General features: G+C 38.3%; 1 protein-coding gene across 1 annotated transcript in view; it reads left to right on the top strand.

Moving 5' to 3' along the window:
• The window catches only part of HIVEP1 (HIVEP zinc finger 1), a 99,845-nt gene extending 81,739 nt beyond the window's left edge, over positions 1–18,106 (top strand). The window contains exons 6-9 of the mRNA XM_063298896.1: positions 1,039–1,214; positions 2,888–2,989; positions 12,686–13,203; positions 16,340–18,106. Of these exons, the coding sequence (XP_063154966.1) occupies positions 1,039–1,214; positions 2,888–2,989; positions 12,686–13,203; positions 16,340–17,512 (1,969 nt within the window). The 3' untranslated portion in view covers positions 17,513–18,106. The remainder of the gene's footprint in view (positions 1–1,038; positions 1,215–2,887; positions 2,990–12,685; positions 13,204–16,339) is intronic.
• Positions 18,107–18,383: the final 277 nt, after the last annotated feature.

Consider the following 18,383-nt stretch of genomic DNA (forward strand, 5'->3'; position numbering starts at 1 on the left):
TCATCACCCAGTTGCTCAGTATGAATTATATTAGGCCCATGGCACTTAGAAATCCCAGAGGGGTCTATAGTGGCTGGGAATGTGTGGGAACACAAGACTAGCATATTGGGAAGACTGCTTTAGAGCTTGTTAAACATCTAGCCAGCAGAACATCTGATATGCTGTGTCATTCTGCTCTTTTAGCACAATTTCTAGCAAATTGGTTGAACAGCTTTTGGAGTAGAACTTAAATGATAGGCATCTGAGTCTTTTGTAGCCTAGTAGGCACATTTGTAAGTTTGAATATGTTGTGGGTTTCTCACAGTTGTTATGGGTACATCAAGTCACAAGACGTGAATTTACTAGAAAGCAAATTCATGAGGTTGAAACTTAGTGAAAAGTAAAATAAAAGGTCTAACTCCAGAGCACAAGACCACACTTCTGATACCACAGTTTTCTACATCAGTATCAATTTCACAGAAGGCAAGAGCGATGAAGTTCAGAAGCAGGTAACTGAACAGTAGAGAAATCTGATTTCAGTGTTCAAAATCATATATTGCCCCCATAACAAACTATTCATTTCATTGAAAATAAACTGTGATGTCCAGGAAAAACACACACACACACACCAACATACATCTACACACAAAACTTGCTAGCAAAACAGCTTCCTGTGCTTTCCCCTCAAATACTCTAGGACAGTGTTTTTCAAAGTTGGCAACTTTTAGATGCGTAGAGTTCAACTCCCAGTACACTGGCTGGGGAATTCTGGGAGTTGAAGTCCACACATCTTAAAGTTGCCAGCTTTGAAAAACTCTGCTCTAGTATGTTTCCTGGCACTCCCAAGTTTTTCTTTTTCTTTTCTTACCAGACTGTGGTGCTGGGCTGCAGTTCTCAGGCTTTCAAACTATAATTTAAAAAATTAGCTTTTAAAACGTTAAAACAGGAGAGTAAATGAGCTGATGTCTATTTCAAGTGTTTTTCAAATACCATGCATAATGTTGATGCCCATAATTCTATTGCTCGTATTAGATCATTTTTCTCTCTCACTTAAATTAGATATAAATCAAATGAAGAATATGTCTATGTTCGCGGGAGAGGAAGAGGAAAATATATATGTGAAGAATGTGGGATACGCTGTAAAAAGCCCAGTATGTTGAAGAAACATATTCGCACACACACAGATGTCCGTCCGTATCATTGCAATTACTGCAATTTCTCCTTCAAGACTAAAGGTAGTTAACTTGTTCGTGCATTATTGTTTTGGGTCCTCCTCATCTCCAGACTATCAGCAGGTGCTTCTCTGGCTTGACACATCAGACTTAACTGAATAGATGATAAACGTATAGAAGACTTTCTATAAACTACATAGACTGTATAAATGACAAACTACATAGACTATAAAGGTTTTCATATTTTTTAAAATTGTTGCTTCAAAGCAAGATTTGGAAAGTTGCTATAAAGCTATGAGAAATTCAGAACAATTTATAATGTTCCATGTCTGTTACTGAGTACTAATAGTGGTCGCCTTGCCTGCCAAAATACCCAGGAGGAATTTTGGGTGCAGAAGGTACCTGCCTCTTCTGACAACACATCCTGTATATAATCGCAGTACAGGCATTTGTCAGGCAGACGTATCCTAGAATGATACTGATTTTGCAATTTTAATTCTTGCAATTAATCCAGGCTTCGCTCAGAATTGAAAAATATAATTGTGCTGATTTGGGTAAGCTACTGCTCCTTCTGCTTTTCGTAAGGAGTTTATAAGAAAAATGACAGAACATTTTTATTCCATTTGTGCACCCAAAATACTGAATTAAACCTCATTGTTCTAAGTCTGAATAAACTGAACAAATTTAACAGGCACTGTTTTGGAGGCATGCTATGTCTATTTGTTCTGCCATAAGTCTAGATATTTAAAAAATAAATTAACTTTTTATAATTTATATAAAAGTGAGATGACATTCACATCAAAGCTTTGGCATAATTCTGCTTCCTCGTTGCTTTATTTTATTGCTTATTTTAATTAAAGGCAATGCAAATATAAAGTTCAAATTTTATGTAACTACAGAAGAAAAACCATTGCATGGTATTATAAAATTGGTTCTTTTAATTATGACAAGGCTTGTTGCAAATTTGGATAAATCTAATTATCATACAAGAGGAAGTACGGCAAAAAATGTGAATGGAATGGCAAATTTCATAAAATCAGCACTGTCTTGGTTACTTTCCTTTAAAAGTCTCCTTCAAATCAAGCTAAACTCTTGGTGACTTCACAGATATACTTATATAGTTTTCTTGGCAACAATGTAGAAATAGTTTGCCATTGTCTTCTTATCCACTTTTATATTTAGTAAGCCCAATCTTATTTTGCTTAGTCTAGGACAGGGTTTCTCAACCAGGGTTCCATGAGAGGTCACTAGGGGTTCCCTGGGAGATCATGATTTATTTAAAAAATTATTTCAAATTCAGGCAACTTCACATTAAAGAGATAAGTTTCATTCTTTATTTTTAGTTCAAGAACACTGTTAATGCATACATATAGGCGTACATATGAAACGAATATAATAATTTTGTAACTTCTGGCCTATATTTGAGCCTGAATATGTAGGAGTTCCCCCCGAGGCCTGAAAAATATTTTAAGGTTTCCTCCAGGGTCAAAGGGTTGAGAAAGGCTGGTCTAGGTGCATAAAAAAAAATGGTGTTAAAATCCTTGGGAGCAAAAGTAATTTATTGACTTCCTATAATTTCCTCTAATTTATTGGAAAGCTATCACATACCACAACATCATGCCCCACATGAAACATGTGATGACTGGCATGCTTACTGTCATGATCCTGTGCTGCTATGCATTCATTTTTAAGAGTAAAACAATGCATTATTGGTTTTGTTTTGATTTTTCTTTTAGGAAATTTGACAAAACATATGAAGTCCAAAGCGCATAGCAAAAAGTGTATGGATTTGGGAGTCTCAGTCGGGTTAATAGATGATCAAGATATAGAAGACTATGGTAAAGGTTTTCATAATTCTTAAAATTTTAATTGTATATTCATGGTTGTAATATTTTTCCCCTTAAATATTTCCCTTTCTCTGCTAAAACCTTTCAGTTACTTTCATGAAAGAAGCATTTTGGATACCTTGTACAGTCTCTGGGGGTCATATCCAAGCCATTCAGGGTTCATGTGCACCCTGGTATACTTCTGAACTTCTATTCACTCACCAAATTTCTCGAAGTGATAAGATTGGGAAAAGGGTTTTGAAATCTCACAAGCCTTCATTTAATGAAACGTGAATAAATTAAATCCACTTAAAATGGAATTAAATTCCAGTTTAATTGTGACTGATCTAAACAATGATTATTTTGAGATCCTAATCTAAGTCATAGCATTGAGCATATTAGATAGAGGATGCCTCCATCAACTGAGGTATTATATAATAAATTCAATTAGGAGTCTGGGGAAAGAAGACACATATAAATTGCAAAATTCACACAGAGATTCAAATGGGGAGATAGAATTATTGTTTAAGTAGACCCTGTGAATTAGAATCTAAAGCAACCTTTCCCAGCTTGGATGAGCTTAATATAATATATTGGACTATAAATTCTAACATTTGATGGTGGATGTAATTCAGTACATATGGATGGTGCTGGGATTAGAAGACTGCTCTATGCTATTCCATTATATTCAGTTGGTGCAATTGTTGTACATTGGTCATGACTCTACAACTTTGCCAACCTGATGCTCTTCAACTGGTTGTCAACTCACAAAATTCCAAAGGTTATACCGTTCGACAGTTATGGAAGGGATACCAGGCTGGGGAAAGCTACTGTGTAGAATATGAAATACTGCACTTTGGTAAGTATATCAAATATTTAGATCTGAATGCATTAATCTACATAGCCAAATCTCAGACAGATGTACCCATTGTCCACAGTCCACCAGCAGATATCAAGGCTTAGCCTATGCATTCTGCAAAATGACCTGACAAGGACACGACAGGATTGTGATTCCCTGGAAAAGAATGAAATATATGGCTGCAAAGCTAGAGCTTGAGATTTATTTATTTATTTAATAAATTTATATGGCTGCCCATCTCATAAACATGATTCTGGACAGCTAACAATTAAAACAGAGTACAACCAATAAAAACCATAGAAATTAAAAACAACAGATATAGCAGCTGAGAACACTCATAACACTGAAATTCAAATTGCTACCTGTCAAAGTGAGAAATCCAAAAATCAGTGAAAAGGCCCAAGCCATTATTACAGGAATGATGAATCCTACCCCATCTTTCCTTTCCATTATTTTGGACGTACAAAGATGCAGTAATAAACCAATCTCATCTCTGCTCTATTTTATGTTTTTATGTGTTCTTAGCCACCCACAATCACTAGGTTGAAATTTTTTAGTTTATTAATTAAAAGTTTTGAATATTCTCTTTTTTTAAAAGAAGGTAACTTTTAATACATAATGAACCTAGCAAGAGAATAATAGGTTAGAAAACTCCACCCCCACTGTATGATATTCTTTCATGTAAGTATTTATTATCTAAAGTAAGTGCCATAGGATGTATGTATGTATGTATTCCATTAGCTGTTATATTTGGAACTGGGAAGACCCCTGAATTCTGAGATTTAAAAATATAAGATTGTACAATGTAATGAAAATCAGGCAATCTTTAAAAACTGGAGAGTATCCTGTTCAGTAAAATATGCACTGTGTGTCTCAACCTGGCCAGTGGGATTCTCATATCATAGGTAGTGCCCTCCCATAATATGCCAAGGAATGGCTTTTGGCTTTTATTCTGCAGCCAACAGACTGTTATTCTGTTAAACGTATGGAATTTGTCCTAGCCCTTTTCATTATTTGTTATCTGTTGCATAAGAATTCACAGGTAAACCTTAAGGTTAATGCTCAGATAGAAATTTAACCCACCCTATTAGCTCCTCTTCATTCTTGAATGTCTCTTATTTGGTTTTCCTATATCTTAAAACAGAATAATAATTTTGGAGATTGGACAGTTTTTTAGTGAAAGGAGGAACCAGAATGTATTTGTTGGAAAAGCTATTATTGGTCAATAAGAATTTGTGGAGTTTCTATCATAGTTATTATATATTTTCAATTTGGTTTTGTGAGACTTGCTCATTAATGATTAGAGGATCTACAACAGCAGGTTCGGTAGATTGTGGCAGTGTTTTCTGGTTTCAGATTCACTATCATTTGGGTATTAGTGAATACCACTTAGTTTCCCTTTTATGTTTCAAATCACCCTTGCATCTTTCATCTGATCTAAAGAATGTTCTTCCCACCCAAAATACAAGGTTAATATGTTTGGAATGCTGGCTTCTGAGCTAAGCTGTCAGATCAGGTGAACCATTCAGCGTGATATAGTACAACTTAGGCATATCATTTTTCACAGTGCTTGCCCAAGTTTTCATTGCGCATTCCATTTAGATAACAAATGCCCAATCCCAAATTCATTTGCTTGGAAGAAAGTTCTGTTGAATTTGATGGAATTTCCATAAAAATATGTTCAGGACTAGTTTCACGTCACTCACAGTTTCCTAAAGAGTTGATCTGTTCCTCAGAAACATTTAAAATGTGACTCTTCTCCAGGATTTTAATTTTATACAAATATATTCGTGAATACCTAGCAAAGATTCATACTATTTTAACTTCTGCAGAAGGTTGCAGCATAATTTATGAGGCAGTTTCCCACCAAGATTATATGACAAAATCCGTAGATTTTCTGCCTTATGGTTAATGATGAGAGATCCTCCAACATTAGGGAACTGTTTGAATAATACTTTAAATTACTTTTATGAAAAGGAGCTTGACAGTTAGTAAGCCATATCATTTCAGGATAAGCATCAAAGCCTTTTTAATCTCTGGTGCTTTTACATTGTTCCCAATATAAGCTTCCCCAGTGGATATCGGTGTTAGAAAGAAAGAAAATAAAAATAAAACAGATATAAATATAATTCAAATTTGCAGACTTTTAAAATTTAAGTGAGGAAACATGTGAAACTAAAATCGTGATAGTTACAAATGCCTATTGGTATAGAAACATCTTTTTTGCACGGAGAGGGATTCTCACTGTGAAAACCTAATACAGGCTATAAGAAAACCTTTCCATCACAAAGGTTTTCATATACAAGTCCATGTATAGAAATTTAATGTTATTTACATTTATTTAAATTGGGTATTACTATATTTGTACTTTCTCTATAGCTTTATGTCCCATAAGAAAAGGGTTTGAATTTGCTATCATTGCTATAGGTGGTGAGTTGCTGTTTCTGAAGGTGCCTTCATCATCGTTAATGTGTTGTGCATATGGTATAATTTAGGGAGGTTATGCAAATAACTTGGTAGAATAGAACTACAGTATGCCAATTCCAAATAGAAAAAAATTAGGTAAAATACAGTATTCAATTTTATATTATTTCTTTAACATTTATCACTACCACCAACTCTAATGTTTAACATTAGTTGATGATATTAAGAAAGCCTTTTAGTGCAGCTCCTAAGAAGTATTTTATTAGGAAAAAGGGAAGAAAAGGCTTCCAACCACATTATTAGTAGCTGCTTTCAGACCTTAGTGATAACATCTTTAGCAAGATAAGCATCTTTTATTTGTTGTTACTCATACTGGAGCCTTCAGCAAAGGATCGTTACCTTGTCATGGTGCTGGAGCTTGAGCACCTCAATGATGCCATGAGCTAAACCGTGAAGGGCCACCCAAGACGGGAAGGTCATGACAGAGAGGTCAGACTAAATGCGATCCCTGGGGAAGGTAATGGCAACCCACCCCAGTATTCTTGCCGTGAAAACTCAATGGATCAGTACAACCAGAGATATGTCGGTATACCATCGGAAGATGAGACCCCCAGGTCGGAAGGTGGTCAAAATGCTACTGGGGAGGAACAGAGGATGAGTTCAACTAGCCCCGGATGTGATGACGCAGCTAGCTCAAAGCCGAAAGGACGGCTAGCGGCCGACGGTGCTGGTGGTGAATGGCGAATCCGATGTTCTAAGGATCAACACACCATTGGAACCTGGAATGTAAGATCTATGAGCCAGGGCAAATTGGATGTGGTTATTGGTGAGATGTCAAGATTAAAGATAGACATTCTGGGCGTCAGTGAACTGAAATGGACTGGAATGGGCCACTTCACATCAAATGACCACCAGACCTACTACTGTGAACAAGAGGACCACAGAAGAAATGGAGTAGCCTTCATAATTAATAGTAAAGTGGCTAAAGCAAAGCTCAGATACAATCCAAAAGACGATAGAATGATCTCAGTTTGAATTCAGGGCAAGCCATCTAACATCACAGTGATCCAAATATACGCCCCAACCACAGATGCTGAAGAAGCTGAAGTAGAGCAGTTCTATGAGGATCTGCAGCACCTACTGGACAACAAGCCTAAAAGAGATGCTATTTTCATCACGGGAGACTGGAATGCTAAGGTGGGCATTCAAATGACACCTGGAATTACAGGTAAGCATGGCCTGGGAGAACAAAACAAAGCAGGACATAGGCTGATAGAATTTTGCCAAGAGAACTCACTCTGCATAACAAACACTCTCTTCCAACAACCTAAGAGACGGCTTTATACATGGACTTCACCAGATGAACAACACCGAAATCAGATTGAATACATCCTTTGCAGCCAAAGGTGGCAGACATCTATACAGTCAGTAAAAACAAGACCTGGAGCTGACTGTAGTTCAGATCACGAACTTCTTATTGCACAATTTAGGATCAGATTAAAGAGATTAGGGAAGACCCATAGATCAGCTAGATATGAGCTCACTAATATTCCTAAGGAATATGCAGTGAAGGTGAAGAATAGATTTAAGGGACTGGACTCAGTAGATAGGGTCCCGGAAGAACTATGGACAGAAGTTCGCAGCATTGTTCAGGAGGCGGCAACAAAATACATCCCAAAGAAAGAGAAAACCAAGAAGGCAAAATGGCTGTCTGCTGAGACACTAGAAGTAGCCCAAGAAAGAAGGAAAGCAAAAGGCAACAGTGATAGGGGGAGATATGCCCAATTAAATGCAAAATTACAGAGGTTAGCCAGAAGAGATAAGGAATTATTTTTAAACAAGCAATGCGTGGAAGTGGATGAAGACAATAGAATAGGAAGGACAAGAGACCTCTTCTAGAAAATTAGAAACATCGGAGGTAAATTCCAGGAAAAAATGGGAATGATCAAAAACAAAGATGGCAAGGACCTAACAGAAGAAGAAGAGATCAAGAAAAGGTGGCAAGAACATACAGAAGACCTGTATAGGAAGGATAACAATATCGGGGATAGCTTTGACGGTGCGGTCAGGGAGCTAGAGCCAGACATCCTGAAGAGTGAGGTTGAATGGGTCTTAAGAAGCATTGCTAATAGCAAGGCAGCAGGAGACGATGGCATCCCAGCTGAACTGTTCAAAATCTTGCAAGATGATGCTGTCAAGGTAATGCATGCTATATGCCAGCAAATTTGGAAAACACAAGAATGGCCATCAGACTGGAAAAAATCAACTTATATCCCCATACCAAAAAAGGGAAACATGAAAGAATGTTCAAACTATCGAACAGTGGCACTCATTTCACATGCCAGTATGGTAATGCTCAAGATCCTGCAAGGTAGACTTCAGCAATTCATGGAGAGAGAATTGCCAGATGTACAAGCTGGGTTTAGAAAAGGCAGAAGAACTAGAGACCAAATTGCCAATATCCGCTGGATAATGGAAAAAGCCAGGGAGTTCCAGAAAAACATCTATTGCTGTTTTATTGACCCATTCTAAAGCCTTTGACTTTGTGGACCATAACAAATTGTGGCAAGTTCTTAGTGGTATGGGGATACCAAGTCATCTTGTATGCCTCCTGAAGAATCTGTATAACGACCAAGTAGCAACGGTAAGAACAGACCACGGAACAACGGACTGGTTTAAGATTGGGAAAGGAGTACGGCAGGGCTGTATTCTCTCACCCTACCTATTCAACTTGTACGCAGAACACATCATGCGACAAGCTGGGCTTGGGGAATCCAAGGCTGGAGTTAAAATCGCTGGAGGAAACATTAACAATCTCAGATATGCAGATGATACCACTTTGATGGCTGAAAGCAAAGAGGAACTGAGGAGCCTTATGATGAAGGTGAAAGAAGAAAGTGGAAAAGCTGGCTTGCAGCTAAACCTCAAAAAAACCAAGATTATGGCAACCAGCTTGATTGATAACTGGCAAATAGAGGGAGAAAATGTAGAAGCAGTGAAAGACTTTGTATTTCTAGATGTGAAGATTACTGCAGATGCTGACTGCAGTCAGGAAATCAGAAGACGCTTAATCCTTGGGAGAAGAGCAATGACCAATCTTGATAAAATAGTTAAGAGCAGAGACATCACACTGACAACAAAGGTCCGCATAGTTAAAGCAATGGTGTTCCCCGTAGTAACATATGGCTGCGAGAGCTGGACCAAAAGGAAGGCTGAGAGAAGGAAGATCGATGCTTTTGAACTGTGGTGTTGGAGGAGAATTCTGAGAGTGCCTTGGACTGCAAGAAGATCAAACCAGTCCATCCTCCAGGAAATAAAGCCAGACTGCTCACTGGAGGGAATGATATTAAAGGCAAAACTGAAATACTTTGGCCACATCATGAGAAGACAGGACAGCCTGGAGAAGATGCTGATGCTAGGGAGAGTGGAAGGCAAAAGGAAGAGGGGCCGACCAAGGGCAAGATGTGGATGGATGATATTCTAGAGGTGACGGACTCATCCCTGGGGGAGCTGGGGGTGTTGATGACCGACAGGAAACTCTGGCGTGGGCTGGTCCATGAAGTCACGAAGAGTCGGAAGCGACTAAACGAATAAAGAACAAAAAAACATACTGGAGCATGTAGAGAATAATCTTTATTCTGAAACTCAACTGTTTCTTGATTATTTGTATTATTAAATGTTTGTATTAATAAATATAATTTCATACGATTCAGAGTTTCAGAATGAAATTGAGAAAAATCAACAGTAGTTCCTCCGTTGTATGGAATCTATACTACTTCTCCCAGCTTCATCACAGAGAATTTAACAAACGGCATTGTTTATTACAATATTGCTAGTTGTCCTCCCCAAGAAGAGCAAGTGTAATGTAATGGATAATGTGTTGGATTTGGACCCACAAGGTTCAAATCCCAGTTTGACCATAGAGTTTACTTGGTGATTTTGGTTCAGTCACTCTTTCTCTTAGCCAACTAACCTCACAAATTAGGAGAGAGACCCTCCCCATAGGTCATGTCTTGAGCTCTCAGGGCAAAGGCAGTGTATAAATGAGAGAGAAAGAGAAGCATGCATGTTATGATAGTGGACTCTCTTGTACTGCTCTTGGACCTTTACGTTCTTTCAAATTCAAAAGAACCTATTTTCTACATTTTATCTTGAAAGATATTTAGAATATTACGGTCCCTTAAAATAGAATGACATATCCATGTTCTTTGTTACTAGCATAGATTGATAAGCAACTGCTATTAAAAATGTGCATATACCACAAATTTCACTTTGGTCCATGATGATTGGGTATTTCCAAAAATGGCCCTCTTCATCCCATACTCATTTGATCCAAGGCCTGAATCTAAACCTCCGACTATAATGGAAACCCAACTTTAAAAAAAATGAGACAAAATTGGATAAGATTTTCAGGAATAGCAATCTATTAGCAAATGGCATTATTTCTTGACAATGGAAGAACTTACTGGATTAAATAAGTTGACTCTCTTGATTATGCCTGCCAGATTCCCTATGAACAGATTCAGTGCCTTTATGTAGCCTGCCTAGTTTAACTGCAAAACTACATTTTCTTTCCCCACTCATGTGGAGAAATTGGGCAAAAACATACACGTTAGTCATTCTGAATTCTGAGTCACTAGCAAATTTAGTTAATTTCTAGGAGTCCAACATTGATTTGGAGATGTCTGAAATCCCTCAATATCAACCTGACTTAGTGTAGGATCCATCCACACCTAATGCTTACATGTACATTAGATGGTATTTAGTAAACATGTAGGTGGCACATACAAGTTGGGAACTGTAACTGTAACTGAATCTATATCTTTAATTAAGCTGTTGTATCCAGCATCATACAAGTAAATTTCATTTATGCTATAGAAGTTTCCCTGCTCTTCTCATATACTCCACCCAAGTCTTGTTACAGGAGTGACCTTGAGGAGGAAAGAAGGGAAGAAAAACACAGTAGTAATGTGTGCTGCAGGGTTGATGGTTTAGAAGAATACAAGGTTCTTCCAGTTCCCTTTCCCAATAGATAAAACAAGATTTTGATTTAAAAGATTACGGGGGGACAGGATGTAAAAATGCATGATTTCTATCATTTATAATCAAAGGCTAAACAACACACAAACTAGATTTGAGTTGTTATATTAATAGTGATAATATTCTGTTAGTTTCCCTCCACACAATAGACCATGCAGAGTAAATTGCTATTAAATTTCATAAATTCAGTTGAAAAAAATTGATTAAAAAGTATTGAACTATGGCTTGACTGTATTCATATTTATGATCTCTCTGCATCAGAGAGCAAGCTAATGGCTTTCTGTCATGTGACCATAAACTTGATAGCTGTAAAGAACAAATGTTAAGAGCTTGCTTACTTCTCTTTTTTAAAATTTATTTTTAAGTGATAAAACTATTAGGAATTTTGAGAGCATAGACTGTCACACGCCAGCTATTATGATTATGACGATGATTATGATTATTCCTCCTCCTCCTCCTCCTCCAGCACTACTATAATAATTATAAAATTACTGTACAAATTTTTAACTATAATATAGCCTGCTCTCTTCTTATACTGCTGAAGTTAATTTAACACCAACAGTGAGCTAGGTATGCTATGCTATGCTATGCTTGCATGCCCAATCGCAGGAAAACACACATGTGGTTTAAGGGATTGCAGAGAGGTCTGCATTCGTGCCCCTGTGTGCTCTAAAGCATCTTTTGGTCTTTGTATGCAAAGCGCTGCATTGCTCTAATAAAAAGCTTCCAAGTATTGTATAATACCTCTTCAGCCCTCTCACAGGAGCATTCTCCATAAATCTGATGAAACAGACCATGATCCTTGAGTGAAAAAGTAGAGTAAAAATCAAATAGAATAAATAAGAAAAAGCCAATGAAGGAGTAAATTTGCTGGATTTTTAAAAATAGCACAAGTTTCTTTCTTGTTGTATTGAAAAAGACTACCATGGCTACCCCTCTGAAAACCATTAAAAAGACTAGTGGCTATCTGTCTGTTACACTGGGTAAACTTTCCTTTCATAGGGCTTTGTTAGAATCTTAGGAATGCCTTAGTCAGCCCACAAATGGTTGGTTGATTAAAACTGAAATGTGATGTACTGTATCCGAGGGGGATATGTTGCATGTCTGAATGCTCCCCCTTGAAAAGAAGTTGGAATGCTTCTACCATGAACAGCACAGGCATACCTTCCACAAGTTACGGAATCAACCGTTCTAAAGTCCTTCTATCCAACATGCTACCTTTTGGATGGGGCAGGGGGAGGTTTCATATTTTCCAAGGATTTTTGAATGTACTTCCATCTACTTGCATGAAGTAATGTTCAGAAAAGGAAAGTAAATGCAGTGGAAAGAGTCTCCTTGAATTGCTGGGCTGTTAGAGGAGAATTTAATTTTGTTCTCTTTCATAGGTGAAAAACAACGGCTAAATTACGAAAGGTCTGGATTTGATGCAGAGGATTCAGATGGGCCAGAGGAGGAAGACAATGATAATGAAGATGATGATGAAGATAGCCAAGCTGAATCAGTTTTATCTGCTACTCCCTCTGTTTCAGCCAGTCCACAGCATCACCCCTCAAGAAATGCTTCTCACGAGACTTCGAGTGCTGATGAAGAAATTAGAGTTGCAGACTGTTTTGCTGGGGTTCACATAGACTCTGTGGATGGCCTGCCAAAAGCACTTCTCACAAAAATGACGGTACTTAGTACAGTGCAGTCGGACTGCAGGAACTCAGGGCCACTGGTAGCAGCTGTTTCCAGAGAAGCAAAAAAAGAAAACATGCAAGACAGAGCAACAAGCACAGAGCCTACTGTCCCTTCAGAAACACTTCATAGGTCACCGTGTCATCAGATGTGTGTGGACTTCCCAGGTACAGAAGAAGTTTTAGGAAGCACCAGTCCTTCTAGTAGTACTACAGCAACTTTGAAGGTAAGAGGAAAGTTTTTTTAATTCCAGAATTTATTGCAGGGAAAGCAGGCAGTGCTTATTGTTTTATTGGCAAAATTAGATTTTTCTTTGACGTAGATCATAAGCGTGCTGATGTGGGCATTTAGAAAAAACACTTCCACTGTTTGAAAATGAGTCACTGCAAAATTGGAGGATTAGACTGCATGTTATGGGCCTTTGATGCAATGAAATGTATGGGATTTATTTTTGAAAATGTTACACTGATATAATTTGCATCATTACCCTAATGGCTGAACTGACGAGAGTGGATGTTATCAAGTTATATCCATCAGGTGTACATAAAATCTTGTTTCCAGTTTCTCTGTCAAACCTAGTTGAGGAATTTGGATGTGTAGGATTGGAGAATCCTACAGTTTCAGTATTCACATTAGAGTTGCTTTGTGGGGTCCAGCTGAGGAGTTTGCATATCATACTCTGGACTTGCTATATTCTACTTCCTGGATGTGGGTGATTTGAATTGGGGGAATAAGGGAGGTGCCTTCATTTCTGTTATAGGTTAAAGTAGAAATAGGTTCTTTGTGCAGTTAGTGGACCAATTAAGACCAATCTGAAGAATTCCAAATGCTTTGATCATCACTGGTGTTTATGTCTAACTATGGAATGGTGTACTAGAGAGGACCAAAGACATATTTGCCAAACACTTTCTCCTGCAACATAAGCCCAGTTAGCTCCCTGGTTTTCAGAAGGAGCTGAAAAGATGTTGCTGTAAGATTCATTGTAATTGTGATTAGAGTCTCAAAAATTCATTACTTTGCTTCTTTTGTGACACTGATAATAATAGCAAGCTTTCTAGTCCGACTTTACATCAGATTCAGTTATTGTGGACTGAGGATATTGTTGGCAGAGTGCTAGAAAGCATTTGGCCCAGGAGAGATCAGAAAAGTCACACACCAGGCATTTCTATAAAATAATTTTATTTACAGAAAACAAACTTATTTAAAGGCTGTTTGCTGAGAGGAGAGATGTCTCTCAGCTGCATACTCCCTGCAAGCCTACACAGAAGGGAAACTGAAACTAAAACAAGTTCAGGCAAGTTCCTCCCTTAGGCAATGCAACCATTAACACGTGAAAAGGGGACAATTAAATTCAACCTCTTCACCCGGCCAAAATGATTAGTTACCATAGTAACCTTAATCTGTAGTAGAAAACATAATAACATTCCCCTTTTTATACTACAGAATAAGATGCAAAACAATTTTCTTTGTTAACTCTTTGTGTCTTGGTACAGCAAGAGGTTTGGTTAAAATATCAGCAATCATGTCTTTTGATTCACAATATTTGCTGGAAAATCTCCAGGTGGCTCCAAAGAAAATCTTCACAGGTCTTTGCTACCTGCCTTTACATTGTGCATGAGATGTGGAGCTGATCTCTCTATTCTCTCTGGGTTTTACTGGGCTGCTTACTGGGCTCATAACCTGTTGGCAGAGTGCTAGAAAGCATTTGGCCCAGGAGAGATCAGAAAAGTCACACACCAGGCATTTTTATAAAAATAATTTTATTTACAGAAAACAAACATATTTAAAGGCTGTTTGCTGAGAGATGTCTCTCAGCTGCATACTCCCTGCAAGCGTACACAGAAGGGAAACTGAAACTAAAACAAGTTCAGGCAAGTTCCTCCCTTAGGCAATGCAACCATTAACACGTGAAAAGGAGACAATTAAATTCAACCTCTTCACCCGGCCAAAATGATTAGTTACCGTAGTAACCTTAATCTGTAGTAGAAAACATATTAACAGATATGGCCACTGTGTTGGAGGAATTAGTCAACCCCTATTTTCTTGATTTTTGTCCATTTTGGGTTTTAACAGCATTTTGAAAGATTAAGCACCTCTTCAACTCACCTAGACATGTGTTTGGCTGCCCTTTTTAAGATAACAAATCTTGCAGGTCCTTCTTAAGAAGCCTTCTTTGGACTGTGAATACAAAAAATCTGTCATCCGGTTGCTAATAACCCCTTTTTAGTAAGATGCTTTAAACAAGGCTATTTGGGTGCAATTCAAGGTGCTGATTATCACCTATAATGCCCTTCATGGCACAGGGCCAGTTTATTTGACGGACTGTCTGTCTCCCATTGTTTTTACTCATCTGGTAATATCAGCCAGAATTGGTGCATTTCAAGTCCCCTCAATCAAACAATGCCATCTATTGGGACCCAGGAAACATGCCTTCACTGTTGTAGTACCTGCCCTCTGGAATAATATTCCTCCAGAGATCTATGTGGTTCCCACTCTGATGATGTTCTGTAACTTGGCTGTTCTCCAAGGCTTTATGGTAGGGTGGTTGTAGAGCACCGCACCTTTGATTATGTTTATGGAATGTGGTTTGCCTGGATGCACATGATCCTTTTTCTTAATGTTTTCTATTTTTTTAAGTGTAAGCTGCTCAGAGTTGTTCTGAAATCAGATGGCTTCTAAATTTAATAAATAAAATAGTTGTTGTTGTTGTTGATTAAGTTGATTATCAGGCCCATTATTAATCCCCATTTGGCCTGATTTTAACATTAAAATGTTAAAATCTGATTTTCAGGTTCAGATAGCATTGGGCAGTTGTTCTGCTCAGTTCCATGACACTTTCCACCTTGGATGTGGAGCTGCCTGTAGAGAAGCCAACTTCATTTAAATCACATCAGCAGAGAGAGGAATTTAACTGAAGTGCTCATGTTGTGATTGCTTTGGTTTTTGAAAACCTAAACAGTGCTGGAATCTTGACAGATGTTGCCACTGGTACCTGTGGAAAATATCATAAGATTATTTTTAACATCACTGCACGGCCATATGGCCTGAATAATTCTTCAGATGAAATAATATGTCCTAATTAATGCTGTAACTTTTTCATTAAGAAATTAGAATACTTAGAGTTCTTGACATGTGTCAAGTATAGAAACAGAGAGGATATTTTGGGCTTCTCAGAATTAATTTGAAACAAAGTGACCAGGAACTCCACTCATGTTTTTAGTCTAAAACATCAAAAAAGTGAAACCCAGGTCTCTCAACTGAATCAAATTCCATGCATTTCAGCCTAAGAAGGAACTAGGAGATGCATACTTCACAGTTATTAACATAATTGCCTTTCTCTTGCTTTCTCTTTTCTTGTGCAGAGCACAGCTTCTACAAGACTTCCTTCTGTACCCCTAGACCGAAGTACACAAACTACAGTTGCCGTCCCTTCAATAGCATCCCCTTTTGTGGAAATCCAAGAGCAAAAGCATGGGGAACATCAACAAACCATGAAATTAGCACCTCCTCAGACTCATCTGTTTAGCCACCTCCCCTTGCATTCTCAACAACAAACCAAGAGTCCCTATGGAGTGGTTCCAGTGGGGGGGATCCATGTGGTACCTGCTGGCTTGGCCACATACTCTACTTTTTTACCCATTCCAGCTGGGCCAGTACAGCTCACTATTCCTGCTGTTAGCGTGATCCACCGAACTACAAGTGCTTTTGGCGATCCAGCCTGTGCAGTCTCTGGCACTGCAAATCACCTTGGCGTTGCAGAAGTGAACAGTGTGGTTCCCTGTATCCCTATAGGCCAAATTAATGTGCCAGGCATCCAGAGTCTGAGTGCACCAGCCCTGCAGCCCCTTCCATCTCTGAGCATGGAAACAGTGAATATCTTGGGCCTGGCTGGCACCAGCATTGCTCCGCAGATACATCATTCAGGATTAACGCTCAATGCCGTAGGGTTACAAGTGCTGACTGCAAACCCTTCCTCTCAGAGCAACACTAGCCCTCAGGCACACATTCCGGGCCTGCAAATATTAAACATAGCACTGCCAGCTTTAGTTCCTCCAGTGAGCCCCAGGACTGCAGATGATCAGGGGATAGTAGAACCACCAGCCTCCAAGAATAACACTTGTGAAACGTTCCCAGATCAGGGTTCTGGGAGCTTAGTTACTCTGGACCCTGCTCAGACTGCCAGTGCTCTATCTCCTCAGAAGGCACCCGTCGACAAGCGGTACAGCATCAAAAATCTACTGGAAGCGGCTCCTGCGAGGGAATACCAACAGCATGACAGCCTGGATAAACTGGACTCTGAAAACCCTGACTTGGAGAGTCCCATAAAACCAAAGTGCAATATTAGTTCTGTTCAGGTGGGACAGGCTTCTGGGTCAGAGCCTCCTGCAAAGGTGAATTCGGACATTTTATCCAGTTGCCCCGGACATCAGACGGTCCCTCAGGATAAAGAATTCCATCGGCCAAAAATGCTGCCGAAGGTGGACTTAAGCGATGGCAGCAGTGATGATGAGGACAGACTAGTAATTGCAACCTAGGGTGTTCTGGTTCCATGTTGGGTTGTGTGTGGGGGCGCGCGTGTTTTGTTTTGTGCGTGTGTTTTTTTAAGGTAACACTTACTAGGTTTCTTTGCAAACCTCCCTTTTACTTAAAGCACATATTTTCTGACACAAACTCATTACTAATCTTTGTGCAATCATGAACTCTTGACCAATAATTGTTGTTTCTTGTCAGCTCCGGCCATTTTTTGTACATGTTGTATAGACAATTGTGCCTTTTTTGTGTTTTATGTTTAGAAAACTGTACAGATTGTCAAAAATATATATTATATGTATATTAAACCTGAGTAGTTACTTTTGTTTCGTAAGTAAAACAAAATCTTATGTCAAATGAAATGATTAAATTATATGTTGCACTGTTAAATGTAAATTTTTATGGCTGTGGGGCGAAGTTTGTTTGTACAGATTCAGTTATGTACAACTCCATATTTATTGTATCCATATTAGTCTGGGGGGGGAGGAGAAGAGTTCTGTCCATTTTTCTCATGTATGACATTAGCTTTACACTTAAAACAAAAATCCCATATCTGTGTTATTGAACTATTTCAGTAAAATTTTTGTTTACTGACTTTACTACTGGCTCAAGTGGTACCTCCTTCTAAATGAACCAACAGCAAAGAACAACTCTGTCATTATTACTACTATTATTATAAAAATAACAGTAAAATTATAAATTCACTGCTAATAACTTCTCCCTTGGCCCTCTCTACCCTCCGCAATTAGTTTCTTAGGAGAGATACTGAAAAAGTGATGTATTTCTTTTATATATATTCTATATATATATACTTAGCAACATTGTAAAGAGAACTTCCAGAAGAGTTTTTTCTTGTTTCAATATATATTTTTTTGT

This window comes from Candoia aspera, chromosome 3 (genome assembly GCF_035149785.1).
Source record: "Candoia aspera isolate rCanAsp1 chromosome 3, rCanAsp1.hap2, whole genome shotgun sequence".
Lineage (NCBI taxonomy): Eukaryota > Metazoa > Chordata > Lepidosauria > Squamata > Boidae > Candoia > Candoia aspera.